General features: G+C 37.1%; 1 protein-coding gene across 1 annotated transcript in view; it reads left to right on the top strand.

The window, feature by feature from the left end:
- The first annotated feature begins 1,552 nt into the window (after positions 1-1,552).
- Positions 1,553-25,187, top strand: part of ELF8 (binding protein) — a 51,784-nt gene continuing 28,149 nt past the window's right edge. Inside the window, exons 1-9 of the mRNA XM_010263621.3 lie at positions 1,553-1,971; positions 6,236-6,302; positions 6,437-6,631; positions 20,059-20,159; positions 20,245-20,298; positions 20,419-20,535; positions 20,652-20,715; positions 20,882-21,096; positions 21,233-21,317. Coding sequence (XP_010261923.1) covers positions 1,831-1,971; positions 6,236-6,302; positions 6,437-6,631; positions 20,059-20,159; positions 20,245-20,298; positions 20,419-20,535; positions 20,652-20,715; positions 20,882-21,096; positions 21,233-21,317 — 1,039 coding nt within the window. The 5' untranslated portion in view covers positions 1,553-1,830. The remainder of the gene's footprint in view (positions 1,972-6,235; positions 6,303-6,436; positions 6,632-20,058; positions 20,160-20,244; positions 20,299-20,418; positions 20,536-20,651; positions 20,716-20,881; positions 21,097-21,232; positions 21,318-25,187) is intronic.

Below are 25,187 nucleotides of genomic sequence, written 5' to 3'. Positions count from 1 at the left end.
GGGCCAAGGGAGGCTCCGCGTTCTCACCACTTAAGGTCACAACCTAAGCATCAAGCCAAGCTTTAGTGTTCTCTAGAAGCTCCCGACCTTCTGTTGTGCCCGGTCCAAAGTCCCTGCCCTTCCTGAACGCATCGCTTCTCATGAGGTTTTCCAAGAGTCTTTCAGCGAGCAAGCCAACCCGAGCTCTTGGAGAGTGATCCCCAAAGTTACTCGAGCCACCTTCTACCACCGACAGTGTTAGCCATAACTCCTTTGCAAAACCCTAACGCTAACACTTGCTGTTTCTTGTCGCTGACACTTGTAAACACATTCAGTGAACACTCAAAGATCCATGCCATTAGCCTCAATTGATTTGGATCTATTTCATAAAAGATAAGACAAGCATTTGCAAACAAAATAAATGTATTACCCTATCAGTAGGGGTGTCAATTGGACTGGATTTGGTCCAATCCAATGTGAATCCATTACAAATGGACCAGGTCCAATCCAATAATAAATATTTTGGATCATTTTGGACTAGTCCAATTCAATGTCTGGACCGTATAATCCAATATAAATTCATTATGGACGGATCAGGTCCAATCCGATCCAATAAATACTTTGGACCATTAATTCTGAGTTGGTCCAATTCAATATGTCTTATTAGTTCGTCCAATCCATCCAAATTGATTTTGGTTTGGATGGGGTCCAATCCAAAACTAGTCCATTAACACTCTTACCTACCAGATCTACCCATTTAAGGTCTAACAATAAAGTAAACTCATATGTGGTGGTTTTGATCAATGCTTTGAAAATTGACCTGGAACTGAAACCATTTTGGCCACCAGTTTTTGGGTCGGCAGTTCGACCATCCGATTCAAATGAACTGCCTGTTTTGATGAAAAAAAGGCAAAAAACCATTGAATGGGTTGATGGTTTGACCGTCTGAGTCAAAAAGTCATTGACCAATTCAACGGTTTTTGGTTAGGTACCAGGTTTGGGGTAAAACAGAACCAGTTGCCTAGACGGTTCGACTATTTGGATCAATTGCAGTTCGAAAACATTGCTTTTGATGAAAAGAAAATTTTCTTATTGGGGCTGGTATGTGTAAAGCTGAAGGTAAGACGCCCTATTAGTAATTAAGTAGCCCTCGCTATGGTGATTAGTGGAAATATTGTGTTGCTAGAGGCTAGAGCTGCCAATGGTTCAAGTCTGGTTCGGGACAGGGCGTACCGGTCCCAATCCGATTAATAATTGATTGTATATGATCGACCCATCAAGAAATTAGGTCTGACCACATTAGACCCGATTATACGTGAGATGTTTAATAACTAATATAATAACAACTTAAAGCAATTGTTTATATGTTGATAAAACCTGAAGCAAAAGTATGCTAGGTTTATTGGCAAAAGTATGCTAGGTTTATTGGCAAAAGTATGCTAGGTTTATTGGAGTTGGAGAAGCGAAAAGGAGTCCCGAGAAGGATCCACAAAAAAGAAAAGGAAAAGGCCCAGCCCCGTTGACAAGGGTCCATTAGGACATATAGATGGATTGAGCATCAAATCTTGTTGGGCCAAAGAAAAAGCCCATTCCTTTACCTAATGGCTAATGCCACTGGCCAATGCCATGTTCACGTTTCGGGAATGGGAAGTTGGGACTCGGCAATCTCCGAGTCCAAATCCAAATCGACCATGGTTTCGCAGTCTCCCTCGCTCTCCGTTGTCTGACGAGTTCTCTCTTTCTCTATGCTGATCGCTTCTATTCGCAGGCGAGCCAGAAAGCTTGGATTTTCTTCTGTGCACCTATCTATCTATCTCTTTGAATCTTCCTCGGCCCTAACTATCAGAATCCATGGCGTGCGTTTATATTCCCGTCCAGAACTCCGAAGAGGAGGTGAGGGTTGCTCTCGACCAGCTCCCGAGGGACGCCTCCGACATTCTCGATATTCTCAAGGCCGAACAAGCTCCTCTTGACCTCTGGCTCATTATTGCGGTTTGTTTCACATTCTTATTCTTATCCTTCTTCAAAATTTAATTTCTCTCTCCTCTATAGGTATTTTGATGCCCGAATAGCTTATTTGTGAATGTCGCCTCGCATTTAAGCCAAGATGCAACTTTTGTTTTCTTTTTTTTTTCCTGTTCTTAGATAGGTTGGTCTTTACTTATGGCAAGGTTTTGCGCGTTCTGGACATGACTGGAGTTGTTCTTGAGTACAGGAGGATCAACAGAGTTCGTAGAATTTAAGAATGGGTGGATTTGGTTGAGTTTGCTATTACTCCATATTGAATAGTAGTTTGATTTCGAAGGCTATTAGCTTTTATGATTGACACTGTTAGATTCTAAAAAGTGGTGAGAAACTGAGAACCATACGAAGTATTAACTAATTCTTGTTCAGTTGTAGGTCTTGTGAGGCAATACCACTTTGGTTCACTGGTACATAAAGGCAGTCATGGAAATTCGATCTTGTGATTCCATATAACCAGATGAATTCTTTCTTCTGTTAGAGTTCTTGAGTGATTATATTACATAGTGACTAAATAAGGTGCTCTGTTACTAGGGACATCTTCATTTAAACAAGATCCATAGCTTTGAAATTTCCTAGATATGGTTCTTGCCCCCTCCCTTCCACTATTGCTTGGAACCGACAAGCATGAGAACATGGGTTTTAGTTTGAGGACAGCCACATGGTGCAACAAATGCTGGGGGTTAGGTCCATATTCAGTCTACCTACCCCAAGACATCTGATAACAAGGATAATGGTCTAACCTATCAACGATTATGTGCTCATAGTACAACCTTGATATGGACGGATTCCTTCATCACCATCTAACTCTTATCACCATATATTTTTTGATCAATCTCTAATCACCTGAAGATTGATATGCAGTTCCCATCTATCAAGGGCTATCTGCTATGCCAAAAATAAACTGTGAAACCTGTTATTACTGTCTCAATTCTCAGATCAGATCCTTTTTGGCCTTCCCTATTGTTCTTTTAGGCTATGATTTAATGGTTGTGCTCAATGGTGTTCATTATATGATGCCAAGTCATTCTTATTTTGTATATAATTTTTGGTTTTCTTTAATTCCATTGGATGCTTCCTTATCTAATTCTATTCATTGTGGTATTTTGGTACAAATTAAGGGGTAAGGTCACATATTTTGTATATTAATCCTTAAGATCCCTTGGACAAAGGAAGATCAATTAAAATACCATGTGAATGGTCAGAAAATAGTTTGGATTTTTTGCCTAGAGATATCCTTCAGTCTATGCATTTGATTCTTCTGTGGATTCCTAGAGTTGATCTCAATAGTGGATTGATTAGCTTAGTCAGGGCCACTAGGGATTTCATGTATAGTGAAAGCACTTGCCTGTGTAATCCTTGTTGTTCTGCTTAGTGTTGCTTCCTGATATACATATTCTCGTGTACTCTTTTTCTTTTAATGAATATAGCTATCTTCTCTAAAAAATAAGAGGAGATGGTAAAAGTATTTACATACTTATATCAATCTGAATTCTGAAATTAAGAGTTGACTCTTTCACCCCTTTTGTTGACCATGGACTGTCTTTTGATTAACTGTTTTTATTTGTCAAAGAACAGAGCATAGTGAAGTAAGCAACTAGCTTTTAGCAGCCAGATACCTTTAGCTGCAGGTTTTGTGGTCGAACTTCAAAGATATTACAGCATACTCTGGTCTTCCAAAATGGAAGAGGCTCAGTAAGAAGTCTACAAAGAAGAAGAACCAGAAAAAATAGAATAAAAAACAAGAAGAGGAAACCGAACTGTAAATGTATAAGCTAGAGCCTGAAGTAAAAACAGTAAAAAATGTACCTTAATTAAGATTAGCAGCTTCAAACTTGAATCTTGAAGTTCGTGGCTAGCAGATGAAGCATCAAGTGACTTGAGCTGGCTTCATTTTGTTCTTTTGGTTGCAAATGATTTTTTTTTTTGGTAGAAAGGTTGCAAATGAATTTTAATGGAGGATTATTTCCTCTTTTATAAGTTAAGTAAATGATAGTGTGTAGTAAGGACCACAATATGATTGTGTCCCCACCAATCATAATTCAGAACTTAGAAATACAACAATAACTGAGAAAAATTTAAAAAATAATTTATTTCTCATGCGCTTTCATGCTTCCTATGTGTGCCTTCAAGATTGATCTGGTTTGAGGTTGTGAGAAAAGATTTGATGGCTCATTCTTTAATAGCAGGTGTGGCCCTGGATCAAGCTGAACGGAGCCACAATACCCATATGTGTGGGATAAGACAAATGGCGATGATTATATCTAAGTTTCATCAGGTGTTCTGTCTTCAAATTTTTAGGACCCCTTGGCTATCTGTTGACTCCGCATAGTTATAGAATAAATATTGCTATTCATATCAACAGCAGCCCACATAATATCCCCATGGTTGATTATTAGATTTTTTTTGGGTGGGAAATCATTGCCAACAAGTGTTTCTTGTGTTGATTGGGTCATGACTGATGAACACATGTCAGTTATTTTGTGATAGTTAACAGTGTAATACTTTATTTATTTACAAAAAGAATAAGTGATTTGTACTAATACATGTTATGCCAAGCATCCCATGGTTTAGTTTAGGCTTGCCAGCTACCTAACCCATCAAGATCCCTTTTCTTTGATTACATGGAACAATCAGCTTCCCTATGAATACGAATAACCTCCCCCCCTCCAATACATCTGATCCCTGTTGACTCCCTATCTTGTCAATGCATCTGCAATTTCGTTTGCTGACCTTTGTGTCCTCATGAAAGTGGTTTTCAGCTCCCTTGCTAGATGTGTTATTTATCTCAAAGTGTGCCTATACATCCACAATTGTGGATTATTATGCTTGATCCACTTCCACTCAATAACTACCTTTGAGACCCCTTCTATCAAAACACTGTAGTTGAGTGTGTTTCCTAATCTTAATCCTTGGAGTACTGCATGTAGCTCATTGTTTCTGATAAAAAAGAACTATATGTAGTTCAGCCTTGATTAAGTTACCTTGGCCAATAGATTCAAATATTTTACCAAAATTGCCCTTCATGGTTCCTAAAAACTTACTCAGTGCTTGAAGGCTGAATCTCCTGAATTGCCCAGGTGACATCCCACAAAGTTCAGTTTAACAAGGTGTGTGCATGGTGGAAACCAAGTAATAGAGACTGTGTTTATAGCAGAAGATGATGAAGCAATATATTGCTACCTCCTTGTGATATCTTCCATCGAAAAAGGATTAAATATAAGCATCAATTTAACTTAATGAGCCACTTTCATGGTGATATTCTTGATCAACGCTTCTTTTGCATAGGTCTCTTCATTAATGATTCTTGTGTTCCTTTCTTCCATACTGACCAAAGGATGATAGCCTTTGTACATGCAAATAATGTCTTCCCTCTTCTTTTAGGTATGGAGAAGAAGGATTCCTCAAAAATATGTGATGTCCTTTGGAGGTTTCTACCTACATCCAAAAAGAGCAAAGGCTAGGAGACTATTACTAGTCTCACCACTTGCCATACACTGGCATCCCAACAATTGGTTGCCAAACCATGAATACTTTTTATTATCATATGTCACAACTTATCTGAATCAAATTGGAATCTCCCTAACCATTTAGCCAAAAGTGAGGGATTCTTGTGCACCAGTTCCCCCAGTCCTAATCCCCCCCCTCCCCATCTTGTTTCCTTTTCTCACAGTTTTCCAGTTTATAAGATGAGGTTTTTTGGTCTCCCCCAGTTCCCACAAGAGGTCTCTCATAATTCTTTCCAATCTTTTTGCTATTGTTATTGGGGTTTTGAAAACAGAAAGGAATTAGACCTGATGCATCTCCTTTAATCATGTTAGACTAATGAGGGCTTTCAGTAACATGGCTGGATTCTCTTGGAGATGCTTCTATTTGTGTTATATTTGAGCTCATAGTAGGATGAGAAGTAATTGGATTTCTAAGGCTCAATGCTGTTTGGCTGAGTGGTGGTAGAATCAGAACCTCTAATTAGGTTTTGCTTTGTGAAGTTTTCTATGTACTTGGTATATGCCCTTATTGATTAACATACACTGATTGTAACCCCCTCCTGAATGAAAAGGATACTTTCTATTGAATTGACATCTAATATGATTACTTTCACATTTTCTATTGAGGTATTGATATCTTTGTACATATTCTTTTTAGGTTTATTTCTGAATGCCATTAAGTTCTGTGGTTTGTTTTCCTAAGAAAACATCATTTTTAATCTGTATTTATCATGGTAATAATGCAGAGGGAATATTTCAAGCAGGGAAAAATTGATCAGTTCCGACAAATTTTGGAGGAAGGATCTAGTCCCGGTACATCTGTTTATTGACTGATATATGCATGTTTCCAAAATGCGATAATGCTATCAGTTGTTGATTGACATCATCTAACATTCATTCATCATGCCATAATGCCGGTTTTACTTGTGAAATTTTCCTTGTTGCAGAAATTGATGATTACTATGCTGATGTGAGATATGAAAGGATTGCCATCCTAAATGCTTTAGGGGCCTATTATAGTTACCTTGGGAAGATTGAGACAAAACAAAGAGAGAAGGAGGAACATTTTATTTTAGCAACCCAGTATTATAACAAAGCATCAAGAATTGACATGCATGAGCCTTCTACTTGGGTTGGGAAAGGTTAGTATCATTTGTTTTTTGTATGCTAATCTTTATTTGAAATATGCTTCTTTGGGATGGCAACAGTGATTTTTTTAACATTCATAATGAGAGTGAAAAATGCTATCTTGGCAGCTTGAAAAGCATATTTATGAATGATGTGTTTGAATGATATTGAAGTTAAGTGGTACTTTTGCAATAAAGTTGTAACTTCTGTAATTTATACCTTGCAAATAGGTGAAGCAGTGCATTATAATTTGTAATTTACCCATTTATCCCCAGAATCACCCTCAAAGTGTGCTCTTGATTTAAACCACATCATTATTCTGTTTCCTTTTATAAAGAGATGAGCTCAAAAAAAAAAAAACCTAGAAGAGGTCAGCACAATAACTATACAAGAGTGCACTGACCAGAAACCTCCCATGGCAATACCTTACATGCCCATCTAATTGCAGTTGCAGTTCAGAATTTTGCAACTTTCCAAATTTGCTCCTGTCTTTCTAATATTCCATTCTTTTGGTCACTTGTGTTGTAATACTTGAAATGCCTATTTTGGGAGCTCATCTCAACTCCTCTGGTTTTGTCCGTAAACAATTTTTATGTAGTTCAACTCTTTTGGAAAAATAAACAACTAATTTGACAGTGCCAAGTTGGAGTATCCAAATTGGATGTTCAACTCCTCTGGCACAGTTCTCTTTTCCCCCTTCTATTCTCTGTATATTTGGTTTATCCAATTTACCAGTGTATTTTTTATCTCTTCTTAAAATTCTTTCTTCAATGGCAAATTCAATTGAGAAGATGTAGAGAGAGTTCCTATGGGGTAAAGGACTTGAAAGGAAGTACCATCTAGTGAAATGGGATTGGGTTTGTAGGGATAAGGAGGGAGGTTTGAGAATTAGAAGGATGAAGTTAAGGCATTGCTGGGGAAGTGGTTATAGAGATTTAGGTTGGAAAGGGACGCTTTGTGGAGGAAAGTAGTGGCTTGTAAATATGGGGTAGTGGGGTTTGGTTGGGAGTTGGGACACTAAGGAGGTTAAGTCTTCTTATGGAGTTTGTGTGTGGAAAGGAATAACGAGTTTTTAATCAGCCTTTCTTGATTTTGTTTCCTATAAGGTTGGGAATGGTTTAACCATACCATAACATTTTGAGAAGATGATTAAATTTTGTGATTTATGCCCATGTTTGTGTAGGTTAAGCAAGAAAAATACCTCTATTGCAGAAATCTTTAATAATTCAAGGAAGGGTGGTGGTGTGTCCAAGGTTTAGAAGATCCCTTTTGGATTGGGAGCTTGGGGAATGTGTGGAATTGCTACAAAAATTACAATCGGTTGATCTGTAGGTGGACAAGAGGGATAAGAGATGGTAAAAGGAATCCAATAATGGAAAATTCTCTGTTAAGTCTTTCTACAAAGCCCTTTTAAGGAATCAAGTAGAGAGATTGGAGGTGAAAGGAGTTTGGGGATATCCTATTCCACCTTGGGTGGAAGCTTTTGCTTGGATTGTAGCTTTGGATAGTTTGGGGATATCCTATGTTTTGGCTGTCTCTTTTTGAAATTTATATGGGGATTTTTCTTTGGACTCTTCAAAACTAATATGGTTGAACCAAGGAGCTGCATACCCTTTGTCATTTTTTGGGAAGTATGGAAAGAAAGAAATATAAGGATCTTTGAAGACATGGCTCGAGAAAGAGACCAGATTGCTCTGTGGTGGACTAGATACTTGTTCTCCCAAATTTTGAAGGAGTCTCAAAGGAAGATTGGTGCTAATTTTTGGTCTTTTCTTGGGTTGGAGTCAAGTAACTAGTTATACTGTTTTCTTTATCCTTTTGGATGTATCCTCTTTTTTGTTTTTTATCTAAGGTGACTGTGGTGATCCCTTATCACTCGTAGTGACGCACTGATGTACTTTTCTTTTTTATTAATAAAATTCTTTTTTATTTGTTACCAAAAAATTGACTATATATTTGGGTTTTGTTTATTTTTGGGATAAAATCACATTATATTAATAAAAAAATGGTAGAGGGAAGATGCTATCCACAAAGGCACAAACTGCATAGTTACAACAATACACTTATTTTTTATGAGTAACATGATTGAAGAGAGTTTATTAATAGGAATAGAAATATACATGGGAAAGTGCACTCCCTACATCTGAAAATTTAGAAGGGAACCATGGTAGCAACCACTGACAAACAGATATTATATAGTTAAGAACATGCCTTTATTAAGGTATGATACTTGACTACCCATTGGAAAGCAATTCACAGTATCCTTCCCCAATTTCTTAACTTTGTCAGGTATGATACTTTGCTCAAGGAAAAGGTCATTGTTTCTTGGACCCCACCATCTGACAGTTGGGTAAAGTTGAATTTTGATGGAAGCAATCAAGGAAGCCCCTGATCCCTTAGGCATAGGAGGAGTCTTGAGAGATAAGGATGGCAACATCTTAGCTTTATACTCTGGTCCAGTGGGAGTAGGAGACTCAGTCAAGGCTGAACTATTGGTGGCTTTACCGGGTATTCAGATAGCAAACCATTTAGGAGTTGAGCATCTTCTAATTGAAGGAGATTCTAAGATTGTGGTGGGCTGGTTAACAGATCTGGGATAGTCATTTGGTGCTACAAGGATTTTCTAAAAAAGGGAAGCTGGTTAACAAATAACATGTCTGTTAGCTCACGTTGGGGGTGAGCAGGTCAGCAAATGCTTTGGCTGATTATCTTGCTAAACAAGGGGTATTGAGGGAACATCTATACTGGGCAACATTGTAATGCCTTTACTTGAATAAGATAAAAGAATAAAAGATGTGTTCTGATGTAATTCAGGAAGAAAGAAAGAAAAGTCAACTAGGCTTCGAAGAGAAGAAGAAGAAGAAGAGAGAGAAGAGAGAAGAGAAAAAAGAAGAAAGGGGTTCGGTTAGATTAGATCTGCCGCCCCACTAAATATTATAATATATATATATATATCATGTCCTTACAAAAGGAGTTGCTCTAATACCCCTACTTAAAACAAAAGACAAATAAACAAAAAATAAACAAGGCCCAACCGGCCCAACTACCAAGACTGTAACAAAGGAAATAAATAATAAAATAAAGTGTGGGGCTGGAACCACACACACACTAATGAGCTACTAACTATCTCTACACCTTTGATTTATTTATTTATTTATTTTTACTTTTGTACACTTTAATCTCAAGTAAGGTCGCACCTTGTGCCTCTCCTTGAGGTGCTTGTAATTTTTCTGATATATCATTAATAAATCATTTCTCAATTATAAAAAATGCCTTTATTAAAGTTTCCTTTTATTTGCTATTCAAAAATTACATGTTTATGACTTGTTATACATCATCTTAGATCCAGTGTTTTATAAGTGCAAGGCGCAGGGCCATTTTGCGCCCTAGGCGCACCAGGCATGCGCCTTTTGAAAGGGCTGCGCCTAAGACCTAGGCGAGGCGCATACCCTAAAATGTGCCTTGCCTGTTCACCTAGGCGTGCCTTTTAAATCACTGCTTAGATCCATGGAAAAGTAGAGGGGATTATGTATTTTTTTTTTCTAACGACATTCTCCACTGGTTAGTGATAGTTCTTAAAGATGTCTCGACTCCTTAGATGAAACGTCTATTTCCCAAGCAGGAATAAGATCTGATAGGTTGTAAGGCATATTGACTCCTTAGAGAAATAATGCTGCACTTAAAGGGAAGTTGCAGTTTATGAAGAGATGGAATATTGATTCCTTAGTTCCTAGGGAGGAGAGCATCTATTAGACTGAACATCTTCCTTAATACTTTAGGTTTAAATTTTACACTTGTTGTCTTTTCCTCTTTTATTCTTAGATTGTCTTTTTCCCCTCCAATGGAGCATCGAATTGGAAAGATGTTCTGGGTATGCATTTTTTCTCAGCAAGTATCTTTTGTTGATTATTAGTTTTTTCTGTCTATATTAATGTGACTATGTTCATCCATTTTTATTGAACACTTTGAATGTTTGTAGGTATATATCTTTATTGATTGATTTTATAAAAAAAGCTGAAACAATGCAGCCCCGGATACAAAACAGCACCGAGTCTGGTATAGCCAATAAAACTTGGTGCTGGGCCTATGCCAAGGGAAATATAAAGAGATCAGAAAAGGAACCCCTCTAAGCTATATGGTCCTTATGCAAAGGAATGCGGATTTACATTAGAAAATTCTTTCAAAATGATGCCCAATGGCAAATTCGTTTTTATCTCATACCTCTTCCAAAAAGTGAGCTACTGTTCTTCAACTGAGGGCATGTTCCTTTCCTCTTAACTCTTACCTCTTAAGAGAATCTTACAACTTTAAGAGGAAAATGGTTGTTCGTTTCCTCTTATCTCTCATCTCTTGAAGAGGAATCTTACACTTTTTTGTTTTCCAATGATAACCCTAAAACTAAAACACAACACTTCTCCTTATAACTCAAGGACCTCACATGCAATAATAATAATAATTAATTAATAATAATAATAATAATTATTATTGTAATTACAAGTTAATTAATAACTAATTAATAATTATTTAATACTTATTAAATATTAAATAATTATTAATTAGTAGTTGTTAATTAATTAATAATAATGAATTAATAATTATTATAATCATTATTATTAAATATTAATTAATCATTAATCATTATAAAAATGTTAATATTATTTCTTTTATTGAATTACAAAATACTATTAGTTAATTAATAATTAATTATTCATTAATATTAATTAATTACAATTAATTGTTAGTTAATAAGAATTATTATAATTAATTATTAACAATTAATAATTAATTAGTACTAATTATTAAGCTTTATTTTTATTTAATTATTATAATAATTAGTATTAGTAATAAATAAATTATTAATTTATAATAATTATTAAAATTAATAGCTAATAATAATTATTAATTATTAATTTTCAATTGACTATTATAATAATTAGTATTAGTTATAAATTAAATTTTAATTAAATGTTAATTGTTAATTGTTAATTAATTATTAACTATTATATTATTATTAATTAATAATTAACAATTATTATTAATATTAATTAACAATAATTATTAATTGTTATTAATTAATTATTAATCATTATAGTATTTTTTAATATTTTTTTATTGAGTTACATAGACAAACAAAAATACTCATATATGGGGTTAAAATTGTCATTTGACAATTTTCAGAATTCAGAATTAAAAACAACATTCTTTGCATTCAGAGTTTAGAGGAAAGAAAAGTTCACCAATACCAATATACCTCTTAATGTAATTATTGCACTTTCAGATGTCAAACGTCAGAGCAAACGATCAGGCCCTAAGTGCTCCTTGTTCTCTTTCCACAAAGACCAGAATGTCCTAGTGGAGCATGTTGTCATAAAATTCTTCTGTTGGGAGTAAAAGTTTATGTATGCAAACATCTAAGCATGCAATCAAAGCAGAATTTACCAGTTATACCTAAATCAATTTTACAGAGCCACACCACACATTCCAGAAGAATCTATAATGGTGGAGGAGATGTTAATATTTTTTTTTGATGAATCGATGTTAATACTTTTTTTGATGAATAATAGTAAATTTTATTGGCTTAAAACTGATTTAGAGTTATGAATTCATACAACATCCCAGGGAGAGGCGCGAGCTGCAGCCCCTCCTTGAAACTTACAAGTAAACTAGGAAAGAAATACAGGAATCACAGTTGAGCCCAAAACAATTCTTCCCTATTTACCCCTTGCTTGGCTAACACATCGGACAAGGTATTTGCTGATCTCCCCACCCACTGTAAAGAGACCAACATATTCCTTGTCAACCAACTGAATTTCTTCATTTCATTCTTGTAGCGCCATATAGCATCTTCAGGATTTTTCAACCAGCCCACCACCACTTTGGAATCCCCTTCAATTACTAGATGCTGTACCCCCAGCTAGCTTGCAAATTGCACCCCTTGTATAGCAGTTAATAGCTCTGCCCTGATAGAGCCCCCAACTCCTAAAGGACCCGAGTAGAGCAATAGAATCTCTCCCTTCTCATTTCTCAAGACACCCCCATTCCAGATAATGGATTACCTATGCTACTTCCATCAAGGTTCAGCTTTAGTGAGCCTTCAGATGGAGGAGACCAGCTTGTAATTGACTTATCATTTAAAGGTGAACACCTTGCTATTGCTGACCAATTTCTCCAAAGGTCAATAAAAGAGAATTGATGAAAGATTTCCAAAGTCTTCAACCAAAGTATTACCCTATGCAACGCAGTCTTTCAATTCCTGACTGCTTCTTTCCTTTTATTGAAAGATTCTAGCATTCCTTTCTTCCCAAAGAGTCCAAATCAGGGCAGCGCGAGCACATCTCCACATAATTCTCCCTCTTTTTGTAGGCCAAGAGAAGGTAGAATGGTTAAAGATCATGCGAACTTCTGCTGGTATACTCCAACTACTCCCAAATAACGAAAGTAGCCAAGCCCAAAGGTTTGCAGAAAAAGGACAAGACATTAGTAGATGGTAACAATCCTCCCCATGAGCTCTACAGAGGATACACCAATTGGGAGAAATGCAGAGGAAAGGTCTTCTCTTTTGTAGGTTATCTAGAGTGTTTACTTTCCCATAAAATACTTTCCAACAAAACGCCATAATCTTTGGGGGAACGAGCCTACACCAAATTTCCTTTGATGGAAAAGGTTGTTGAGCCGAATGTTGAGAGATGGACTTGAAGTAAGAAGCACAAGTAAAGGTTTCTTTGGGTCTAGGAGTCCACACCCTTTTATCTGGCTTGAAGGGATCCAAGCAAACCTGATTAAGTCAACATAGCAAGTTAGAGAGAGATTTAATTTCATTATCCCTTAGTCCCCTACGAAACCCGAAATCCCAATTAGGAGCCAAGGGTGTTCTCAATGGTGAGACAAATTTTGAGACCACCTCTTTTTTATACAAAGAAACAAAAAATAGCAAAGGAAAAGGTCCTTTAGGGGGGTGTCTCCTACCCAGATATCCTCCCAAAAGCGAACAACGTTGCCAGAACAAACTTCATACCTGATAAAATTGAGAAATTGAGGAAGGGTGTTGTGAATGGCCTTCCAAGGTGTTGCCAGGTTAGCCTGCCTTGATACACCAACATCCCATTCATTCTTTGATCTCCCATGAATGCTTCCCACCACCTCATGCCACAACCTCTCACTTTCCAATGGCCATCGCCACAACCATTTCCCTAACAGAGATTGATTTTTTCAATCACCCTCCCAAGTCCCAAACCCCTCTCTTCTTTACTTTTGCAAACAATTTCCCAACTAACCAAATGATCATTTTTTTCTTGTCTCGGCTCCCACAAGAAGTCTCTCATCAACTTCTCCAACTTCATAGCTTCCCTAGCTAGTACCCTAAAGACATGCAAAAAGTAAGTAGGTAAGTTAGCCAACGTAGCTCTTATTAAGGTAATTCTCCCTCCTAAAGAGATATAATTCTTCTTCCACGAGGCTAATCTCTTCCCAAACTTTTCTAGCACTGGGGTCCAAAATCTGCTCTCCCTAGGGTTTGCCCCTAATGGAAGCCCTAAGTATGACATAGGCCAAGTAGAGATGGAACACTCAAGACACTCCGCAATCACCTCGATCTCCCCATCCTCCAAGTTTATACTCGCTATGCAACTCTTTTCCAGATTTATTTTCAGGCTAGAAATCCTTTCAAATCCTTTGATCAGCTTCTTTAGGTTTGCTACCTTCTCGCTAAAGCCTCCTTCATAAAAGATCATTAGGTCATCTGCAAACTGAAGGTGGCTGACTAGGATTTGGTGTCTCCCTATTCTCCAACCCCTAATGGCATCTTCACTATCAGCCTTAGTAATGATCCTACTAATCACATCGGCTACTAATGTAGAAAGGAAGGGTGAAAGTGGATCCCCTTGCCTGACACCCTTGCAAGATGAGAAAAAGTCCCTCGTCACACTATTTACCAGAATGGAGTAGTGACAGGTATTGATACACCCAAATATCCAACTACACCACTTGTCCCCAAATCCACAGTTTCTCATCACCTCTAATAAAAACTCCCAGTCCACCAAGTTATAGGCCTTTTCAAGATCCAATTTACAAATAAAACCTCTTTGCCTAAACCTTTTTCATTTCCTCCACACACTCGTTCACAATTAGGATCTGATCTGTTATTTGTCGCCCTTGAATGAAGGACCCCTGAGTTTCACTAATGATTGAAGGAAGAACTGTTTTGATCCTAAAAGAAAACACTTTAGCCAGAATTTTATAGATGCTTGTCACCAAACTAATAGGCCTATAATCTTTTGGGTGGTTGGCGTCAATCTTCTTAGGAATCAAGGCCAAAAAAGTGACATTGATTCCAGGGCTTATTACATGATTATCTACAAATTCCTTAAAGACTTCAACTAAATCCTCTTTCAACACCTCCCAACAATCTTGATAAAAAGCCCATTGTAAAGCCATCTGGACCTGGAGCCTTGGATCTATCCATTAGAAAGATAGCTTTCTTATTCTCTTCTTCCTCAAAATTCCTTTCCAATCACCTTGCCATTCCATCCCTCTCACGACTGCTCTCTCACTCAAAGGTCTTCTATAGATCGATTTGAAGTGGTCCACAAATTTTTTGGCTATGTCATCCTGGTTGGTAATCACCTCCTCTCCTATCTCTAGCTTGGTCACAAAATTCTTTCTTCGTTTCCCATTGGCCAAGTCATGGAAAAATCTAGTGTTCCCATTGCCTTCCTTAATCCACTTGTGTCTAGATTTTTGTGTCCAACTAATTTCTTCCCTTAGTAACCTCTTCCAAATCCTTTTTCAATTGTCTCCTTAACACTTTGTCATCCTCGGTCAAACCATTTTGGGATTCCTTTACATCCAAGTTTTCTATTCGAGAGATTAGGCTAATTTTTTTCTCCTCAATTCTGCCAAATTGATCTCTATTCCACTCTTTTATTTTGTCTCTCAACCTTTTTAACTTCTTATGAAACTTGACCCTCTTCCATCTTACCCCCCTCACCTCCTCACCCCACCATTCCTTCACTTTTTTTTTTTTTTTTTCACAAAATCTGGATGGGTAAGCCACATATTTTCAAATCTAAAAGGTTTGGGTCCAGTAGGAAAAGTCTCGGTGCCTATTTGGATAGGATAGTGATCAGAGGTGACCCCAGGTAATGCTCTAGCAACTACGTTTTCCCAACTATTCTCCCAGGCTAGGTTAAATAAAAATCCTTCCAACTTCGAGCACAAAGGGGTTTCCTGAAGGTTGGACCAAGTAAAACTGGTTTGCAGCAGAGGTATTTCCTTCAACTCACAATCTTCAATAAAACCATTAAATTTCCTCATACTTGTTGTGATTACCTGTTGGGGATTATTGGTTTCTTCAGAGAATCTAATGACACTAAAATCCCCGCCCAGGCACCAAGGGGCATCCCATAACCCCTTGATTGCGTATAATTCCTCCCACATCTCATTTCTCTCTCTATAGGAGTTAGGGCCATAAACGTTGGTTAGAACCCATACAACCCATCCTCTACATTCTTAAATTTAATGGAAATGGAAAATCTGCCTATCAATTCTTCTACTACTTCCACCACATCCTCCCTCCATAGCATTACGATCCCCCCCAAGGCTCCGCAGGAAGGAGACAAAGTCCAACCTACACCTCTAGACCTCCAAAAACTCCTAACCCATCTCCCATCTAATTCCATCAGTTTGGATTCTCGTAACAACAAAATGTCGGGTTTTTCCCTTCGGAGTAGATCTTTGATCACCCTCCTCTTTCTTGCACTCCCTAGACCTCTTACATTCCAGCTGATAATTTTCATCGAGACAAAAATAGCAAAACACCCATGAAGAAGCCTTAGTCTCCTTATTTTAGACCCTTCCTCCTCTCCCCTCTGCCACTAAATTCTAAATCTCCCTCAATGTCTGAGATTAACCTTTCCACCTCAGATCTTTTTTTCTTCTTTATTCCTTTTTTCCCTCCCTTCTTGATACAATAAGCATCCTCTTCCTTCTCTCCATCCTTTCTAGCCACTGTCTGAAATAGAACTTTACCATGCTCACACTCATTTTGGCTACAACAGCTCTCTGTTACTCCTTCCTTTTTTTAGTTCTTCCAGCACTGTACAAATCAAATTCCAGATTCTGTCTACCTCCCCCTTACTACTTCCTTCCACCATTCTCTCTCCTCGTTCCACTATCATCCTCTCTCTTACATCAAGATCTCCTGGATGGGAAGCTGGAATATCTGTTACAGGCATGCCACACAAGTCAGTACCCAAAAAAGAAATGACACCCATACCTGGTAGGACGGGGGTAGGATTAGGATTACTGGATTTGTGTTGCTGACAGGCTTCATTTGGTTTTTAGGCCTTTCCCCTTTCTGGACAATGTTGTGAAATAGACACAGTGAAAGTATCACTTCCTGACAACCTACCCACTTGGAATTCCTTTCTCTGTGTTTCCGACACTGGATTACCCACATCCGCCTCATGGCAGATTTCTGTCCCTCTCCACCAACATCCTGCAGTTCATTAGACTCAGGGTCAACTCCCTCAGCAGAGGGGAGGGGAGCTTGCACAGCTTTAGGACCAATTTCTTCACCATTTCTAGTCTTCCCGCAACCTACATTTTCGATCTCTTCCTCTATAAACAGCAGCTCTGTATGCAGAATTTCTGTTTCAAGTAGCTCGTTGTTGCTTTTTAGAGTCATGCTTCCCAAATTTACAGTTTCATCACTGCTGTCTTGTTCACTCGACCAGTCTTTGATCTCTGTTCTATTAGCATTGCTATGTTTCAGACATCTTGGGTTGCGCCTATCATGTGAGACGGTTCGCCGTGTTGGATGGGACCTACTGTAAAGAGCCTCGAGACTGAGAAGCTTGAAACCTTGCGCATGAAGCATTCAACCAAAAGGAGGGATTCGAAGTGGAAGAAGATAGACGCTTATTATCGTCCATCAACTCATCCCTCCTCCCAGTCATGTGAGTACTTAAAGAGTCCCTTGGCCCATCTTTCCTGGATTGGGCCTTGGGCTCAAACCTTTTAAATGGAACACTGGTTTTTACTTGGGCTGTCTTCTCCGGCCCATCAGGAATGGGATCCACTCGAGTAGGCCCACTTCCTACTTCTTTTCCTCCCACATGACCTTTTAAAAGGTCACGCCCCCTGTTTTAAGAGTCGAACCAGCAACCTTCCCTTTTGAACCACTCTGAGGTTGCTGGTTCAACCCTCCCCCTTTACCTACTTGGAAATTTTTGTCTTTTTCCCCTGAAGCCACCTGCGCTTAAGATCTGCCAGTTGTCAGAAGGTTTCCCAGAATTTGTTGGCCCTTTTTAGTGAAACATTCCTTCCCATTTGAACTAGCCAATCTCATAAATCCACGTAGAGCTTCTTCTTCCTCCTTTTCACCTCCTTCCATGTGAGCCTCCTTCCACAGCCCTGCTTCAATGGAGGATGCTAGCCACATAGAGACGAAACTCACCTCTGTTCGTTTCTCTACCTTCTGTGGAATATCTTCTGGCTTCACACCACTTGGCATAATTGCTGCTGAATAAAGATCACCCCAGAATGCTCCTTCTAAGTGTTCTCCACACAATACTACTATAGATTCTGTTACTTCTTATTTCCACAGATGAAATGGCAGGCCTAATACACGCACCACCACACCATCTTCAACAAAGAAATCCTTGGAGTTAGATGTTGGACTCCATTTGAAGACTATGAATGATCCTAACTCATCTTGAAAATTGAGAACTGATATTTTCCACTTCATTCTATACTGGATCTAAGAGAGCTTTACAGTTATCGAAGGGGGTTACTATGAAGACTCTTTTCAGCTTCAACCTAGTTGTCAGTAAATCAGCTACCCTCCTCCAATCATTGACCTTTTCCTTGGCTTGTATCACAAACTTACTATCCCAATCTCTAGACCACCCTCCAATCATTGACCTTTTTCCATATTTCTGATATGGAAATACAGATCAACGTCTTTCTATTCGTGCATTAGTTGTAAAAAATGTGACTAGAGTGATTCGAACCCAAATCACCAAGCGCTAAAGGCTTATTTGCGCTCTTAATCCACTAGACCACATTTCGGCTATGACAAGTGAAATAGAATATTATTTTTATCAATTCTGGTGTCCACATGTAATGCGGACAAATAACATACATTTGTGTCCAATTCAATAAAAAATAATATTCAAAACTAATATTTTGTAAACTAATAGAATAAGTAATTTCTTAAATCCACATTTATATCAAAAAGTGGTTTTTAATCTTCTACAAAAAAGTGGTTTTTAATCTCAAGAAATTTATACGAATAAAGATATTAATAGTAGAATAAATTATTAATTACTATTTTAATTTGAATTAAATAAAAGTATATATATTATTTACAAAAATAAAAATGTTATTTATAAAATACTCAAGAATATAATATAAATTGAATTTGTGAAATCCATTATTCTGCATTTATATCAAAAATGATATTTTATCTCAAAATTTATGGAAAAAATGTTAATAATGGAATACTTATTTTAGTAAAAAATTATGAATTTGCATATGATGTGAATCTTAGAAAATTTTATATATTTGATATATTTTATGTTAATATTATATATTTTTATAAATTTTTAATTGATATTTTAATTACATTTTATAATAACATGTTTATTGTTTACAAAAATAAAAATATTGTTAACTAAACATTTGAGAATTAATTCTTAGTTGACTTTTGGTTAATATTAAAAATTAAAAATAATAAAATAGAAAATAATCAATATAATTATTCATGTATAATAGTTGCATATGTTTTGTGCCTTGAAATGCAGTGGAAAATAACATAATAATAGCTTTATGCATGTATTAATTTGTAAAAAAATATATAATATGTTATAGGATTCTTGATTGATACATTATCAATAAAATTTTATGATTTCTATGCATCCCATTGTATTAACTATAATATATTTCTTCACATATACCTTTAGAATATACATTTTCTATATATTTTTACATTAATTATGGCTATTTTAATCTTAAATATAATGTTATTAATATATTTATGGAATTTATATGCATTTTTTGGTGTATCCATATTTTTTGTCCGTATCCATGCGTTTCCAAAGCGTATCTGTATCCGTATCTGTATCCGAGTGGTCCGATATGATACTCGATACCGATACTTTAATCCTTGGTTATTAGTATTGAGATACCTCAATTTATTTGGACTATTTGATTTTGAATACCCTATTGATGTTGCAAGGACCGACTTCAATGGCTTCCATTCTTGGTGGTTAGGCTCTTCAAAGACATTAGATGTAGCATCTCCCATCTTAATTTTGCATCTTTACAGGACCTTGATCATTTATACAAATTTTGAGAATCACTTCTGAAATGTAATAACATCTGAGTCATGAAAATTCTGTGCTTGGTTTTGGTAAATTCTGCAATAATCTATTGCTTGTAGGTCAGCTTTTACTGGCTAAGGGTGAAGTGGAACAGGCCTCTGCTGCATTTAAGATTGTGCTGGAAGAAAATTCCGATAATGTTCCTGCTCTTCTTGGTCAGGTGTGTTGGATTTTGTTCTCTGTGTGAATGGAGTATCAATTTTATCTATTTCATTCTTAATTAATTATCAATTTACTTACTGCAGGCTTGTGTTCAGTTTAGTCGTGGACGTTTCTCAGATTCATTGGAGTTATACAAGGTTTATTGGTTGTTCTTTTGTTTTTTACATACTTTGTCAATTATTTAAGACCTTTTGCTGCAAGTGGTGTACCATTGGTTTCTCAAACTAATTTAGTCTTATGGATGAACTTTACTTAAGAGGGCATTGCAAGTATATCCTAATTGTCCTGGAGCTGTGAGGCTTGGTCTAGGTCTCTGTCGTTACAAACTGGGTCAGTTTGAAAAGGCTCGACAGGCATTTCAACGTGTTCTGCAGGCAAGAAATTTAGTAATTTGTTATATATGCATATATTATTTTTTATTTACCACTAAACATGGTACATATTTCTTTGAGGTCGTTTTCTCATATTTTTCACAATTTTGGAATTGTAGTTAGATCCAGAAAATGTTGAAGCTCTTGTGGCACTTGGGATCATGGATTTACACACAAATGAAGGTAATCCTGCTAGTAAATTGCTGATTAAAACTGCCCAAAAATTTCTTGTTGCAACCTGCTTGACATGCTTAATTTATTCTTTTGTTTATTTGACTAGCTTGGTTTGTTTAAAAATATGGTGCAGTCTTTAATTGCTAACTTTGTTGCCACATTAAATATTGCATAGCTGATGGAATCCGGAAAGGCATGGAGAAAATGCAACAAGCTTTTGAGATATACCCCTACTGTGCAATGTCATTGAATTATTTAGCAAATCACTTCTTTTTTACTGGTCAACATTTTCTGGTTGAGCAACTGACTGAGACTGCACTTGCTGTAACCAATCATGGTCCGATGAAGTCTCACTCATACTACAATCTAGCACGATCTTACCATAGCAAGGTCTTAAATAGTTCCAATTCTTCATGAGGCTTCTTGTTTTTGATGCTGTGTTTACTTCTCATTTTTCTTAGATAATTTGGTGTCTTCTTACATTTCTCTTAAATGGAGATGATGACATTATGATTCCTTTTGTTAGGGTGATTATGAAAAAGCTGGAATGTACTACATGGCATCTGTCAAGGAAATCAACAAGCCTCATGAGTTTGTGTTGCCTTTCTATGGTTAGTAATGATATGGATTATTGAAAAATTGTCACATTCTCTCATCTTTAGTTATATTTTCTATGACTCTGTGTGTTCTTATACTTCTCAACCTGCTTATTTTGTTCTCGGTTTAAAGTTAGCATAGCACACAATTTCCTTTTGATTGATTGGTATTATATTATTCCTCTTCTTATGTTTACTTCTTCCCTCTTTAGTCTCTATTTTAATAATTAGCAACCAGAAATTTTATTAATTAGTAACCAATACTGTTAACCTAGAAAGAATGTTAGACAAGAAAGAAACAAGGAAGAGGCAAAGACTGTTCGGTTGGTATGAGAACTCAACCCAGAAACAATATTTATTTTTGATAAATGAGAGGTTTTATTAGGGAAGAGGATAGAAACAGATAACAATTAGAAAAGATACTTGAAGAGGCACAAGCTGCGACCTCTCCAACCCATCAAAAACTAAAAATGATTACAATTGTGCCCAATACAACTGTTCCCTAGTTGCCCCTTGCTTGTCTAAGCAATCAGAAATAGCATTAGCAGATCTCCCCACTCATTGTACACTAACATTCAGATTCCTTGTCAAACACTTAAATTTTTTAAGTTCATTCTTGAAATGCCAAACTACTGTTCTACTCCTAAAAAAGATTCCTTGTCTCTGTAACCACCCCACAACCACCTTGGAGTCTACTTCTATTACTAGCTGTTCTATTCCTAGCTGTACAGCAAGCTCTACCCCTTGAAGGCAGCAAGTAGTTCTGCCCTAGCGGAGTCCCCCTCACCTAAAGGGCCTGAATATAACAGAGTTACAGAACTACTTTCATTCCTTATAACTCCTCTCATCCCAGAATAACCTGGATTGCCCTGACTACTAACATCAAAATTTAACTTCATAAAACCTTCAGGTGGTGGTACCCAGCTCATGTGCGCCTTTATCTTTAACGAGGAACTACTTGCCACTGCTGCCCAATGCCTCCACAAATCATTGAAAGAAAACAATATTTTATATTAAAAGCATAAAGGACAAAATTGTCTTTACAAGAGAAGATAAATTACAGTGAGGTACAATGCTGTATAGTGTATACATTACAGTAATAGTATGCAATAGAATATGAAAAGACAAAACTACCCCTCTCTACACTCCCCCTCAAACTGATGCTGGGGAACAAGTATCAGTTTGTCTATAAGAAACATGTGTCTGACCCAAGTCATAGCTTTGGTGAATAGATCGACAAGTTGCAAGCCAGAAGAAACGTGGGGAAGAGAAATATGGTCGACAAGGAGATCTCTGATGAAATGACAATCCACTTCTCTATGCTTGGATTGTTCATGAAAAACTGGATTGGGTGCTATCTTGGATGCATTTATATTGTCAGCAAAGAGAGGAATGGAGGAGGAATGATCAATGTCCATATCATGGAGCAGAGCTTTGAGCCAAACTATTTCACTGCAGATAGAAGACATTGCTTGTTACTTTGCTTCAGTAGATGACTTGGACACAATGTGTTGCTTCTTACATTCCCAGGAAATGAGGGAGTCACCATGGAAGATACATCAATCAGTAGCCTAATATGCATTGGCATATTCTCTAAGAAGAGAAGAGGAGGATGAGAAAACAAACCATAAGTGATTATCCCCCTTACATAATGAGTGATCTGAGGAACAACAAAGAAATGGGTTTGACAAAGAGCTGAAACAAACTAGCCAACAAGCTAAACAACATAAGATATCTGGCCAAGTCATAGTTATGTAGATTAGACTACCCACAAGTTGTTGATACAGCGTAGCATCTGGGAGCAAATTACCATCATCCTTAATTTAAGATTGAGTTCCAATGGAGTGTCAACCTGCTTAGAATCAGTAAGACGGGCCATCTTTACTAGATTAGAGGCATACTTTTGTTGGTTGACAAAATACCCTTGTGGAGAACTTTTAATTTTGAGTCCCAGAAAAGCAGTAACTGGACCAAGATCTTTCATTTTAAAGGAGCTCTTAAGAAGTTTCAGATTTGCAATGCCATCCACATCATCCCTTGTAATCAGGATATCATCGATATACACCAAAAGGATAGTCTAGTGTTTTAAAAGCGCAAGGCGCAAGGGCCATTTTGTGCCTGAGGCACAAGGCAAGGCGTGCGCCTTTTTGAGGCAAGGCGCACAAATGCAAAAAATTCAAAAAATTATAAAACATAATATTAATAAAAATATTAACTTAAGTTTTAAAATAAATGTTTCAAAAAACCTATTATCTAAAATTAAAATACATAAATATAATATGTAAAGCATATTCAAATGAGAATTTAAAAATGAAATCAAACATAAAACATTTTCAAACATATAAGACCTACAATCTCTTTTTTTTTTCTCAATTGCATCAAGTAGCTAATGTGATATATTACATTTCTAATTCTACGAGCTGCCTTTGTGCCACGCCCCTCGAGGCAAGCCCAAACAAGTCCATGTTATTGGAGCTTCAAGAACCCCCTATTTGGTAATGTTGTCCATTCATTCATCTTAATAAAATATCTTTTTAAAAGCAATTTAAACTATAAAATTATTTTTTTTGTGTGAAATCTAAGAATTTAAGACCCTAACATGGACTTGTTTGGGCTGGCCTTGAGGGGCATGGCATGGGGGTCTAGGGGCGGAGCTCCCGACCCAGCGGCCAGACTCAAAAAAAGGGAAAAAGCTGCAAGTTTTCAAAAGGTGCATGCCTGGGCTAAGGTGCAAGGCGCACCAGGCACACGCCTAGGCGCACCAGGCGTGTGCCTTTTGAATGGGCTGCGCCTAGGACCTGGGCGAGGTGCCTACCCAAAAATGCGCCTCGCCTGAGCGCCTAGGCGTGCCTTTTAAATCACTGGGAGAGTTAATCCTTGGGTTTGCTTTGAGAATAAATAGAGAATAATCAAAAGTACTCTGTTGAAATTTGGTTTCCAAAACCATTGTATGGAAACATTCAAACAAAGCTTGAGGAGCTTGTTTAAGACCATAAAGAGATTTCTTTAGTTTAAACACCAAGTGGGGATCATCACAATACTTGACATTTTTGACATTCATTTTATAAACTACCCATTGCTTGATAGCAGTAATAGCCAAAAGTAAGTGAACAATAATAATCTTGGCAACGGGGGCGAATGTTTCATCATAGTCCATGTCATATTCTTGTTTGTAGCCCTTTGCTACTAATCGTGCCTTACATATATCAAGAATACCATTCGACTTTAGTTTTACTGAGTAGATCCAACAACTCTCAATGATAAGCATTTGGAGGAGGTGAGACAAGGTCCCAAGTGTCATTTTCCAATAGGGCTTGGATTTCTGAGTTCATGGCCTCTTTCCAATATTTAAATGCTACAACTTGGTGCTTGGTGGTAAGAGCAAGGTATGTCTGTTGAAGATAACACAATAGAGGAGCGTTGGAGGGAAGCCCATAGGGGTCAAGTGGATGAGAAAACGATAAGAGACGTAAGGGAGTAGATGCAGGTAAGGTAACAGGAAAAAAACTTACAATGGTGGTGGGTGGAGAAGGATGGCCAGGCTTTTTGTGCTGAAGGAGGAGGCATAGGTGTTAAATGAATTGGATGCTTTATGTTGTAAACTTGTAGCTACTGGGGACTAAGAGGAAGATCACTTGTAGAACTAGAGTAATGTACAAGAAAAATGGATGGTGTTGGTAATTTAACAATATGCTCAAAGGAGATGTTCTCAAGGAAAATAACATTGTGGGATATGTGGAGACGATGGACCTTGGGATCATAACAGAGAAATCCCTTGTGTTCCAAATTGTAACCCATGAATGCACACAAAAGAATGTAGGATATTAATAAGGTACACAATTGTATTTGTCACCTTCACCTAGAAGGTAATGGGAACATAGTTTT

This window comes from Nelumbo nucifera, chromosome 8 (assembly GCF_055504915.1).
Source record: "Nelumbo nucifera cultivar China Antique chromosome 8, China Antique-T2T, whole genome shotgun sequence".
NCBI lineage: Eukaryota > Viridiplantae > Streptophyta > Magnoliopsida > Proteales > Nelumbonaceae > Nelumbo > Nelumbo nucifera.
The sequence above is the reverse complement of the archived record's forward strand: the minus strand, read 5'-3'. Positions and strand labels throughout refer to the sequence as shown.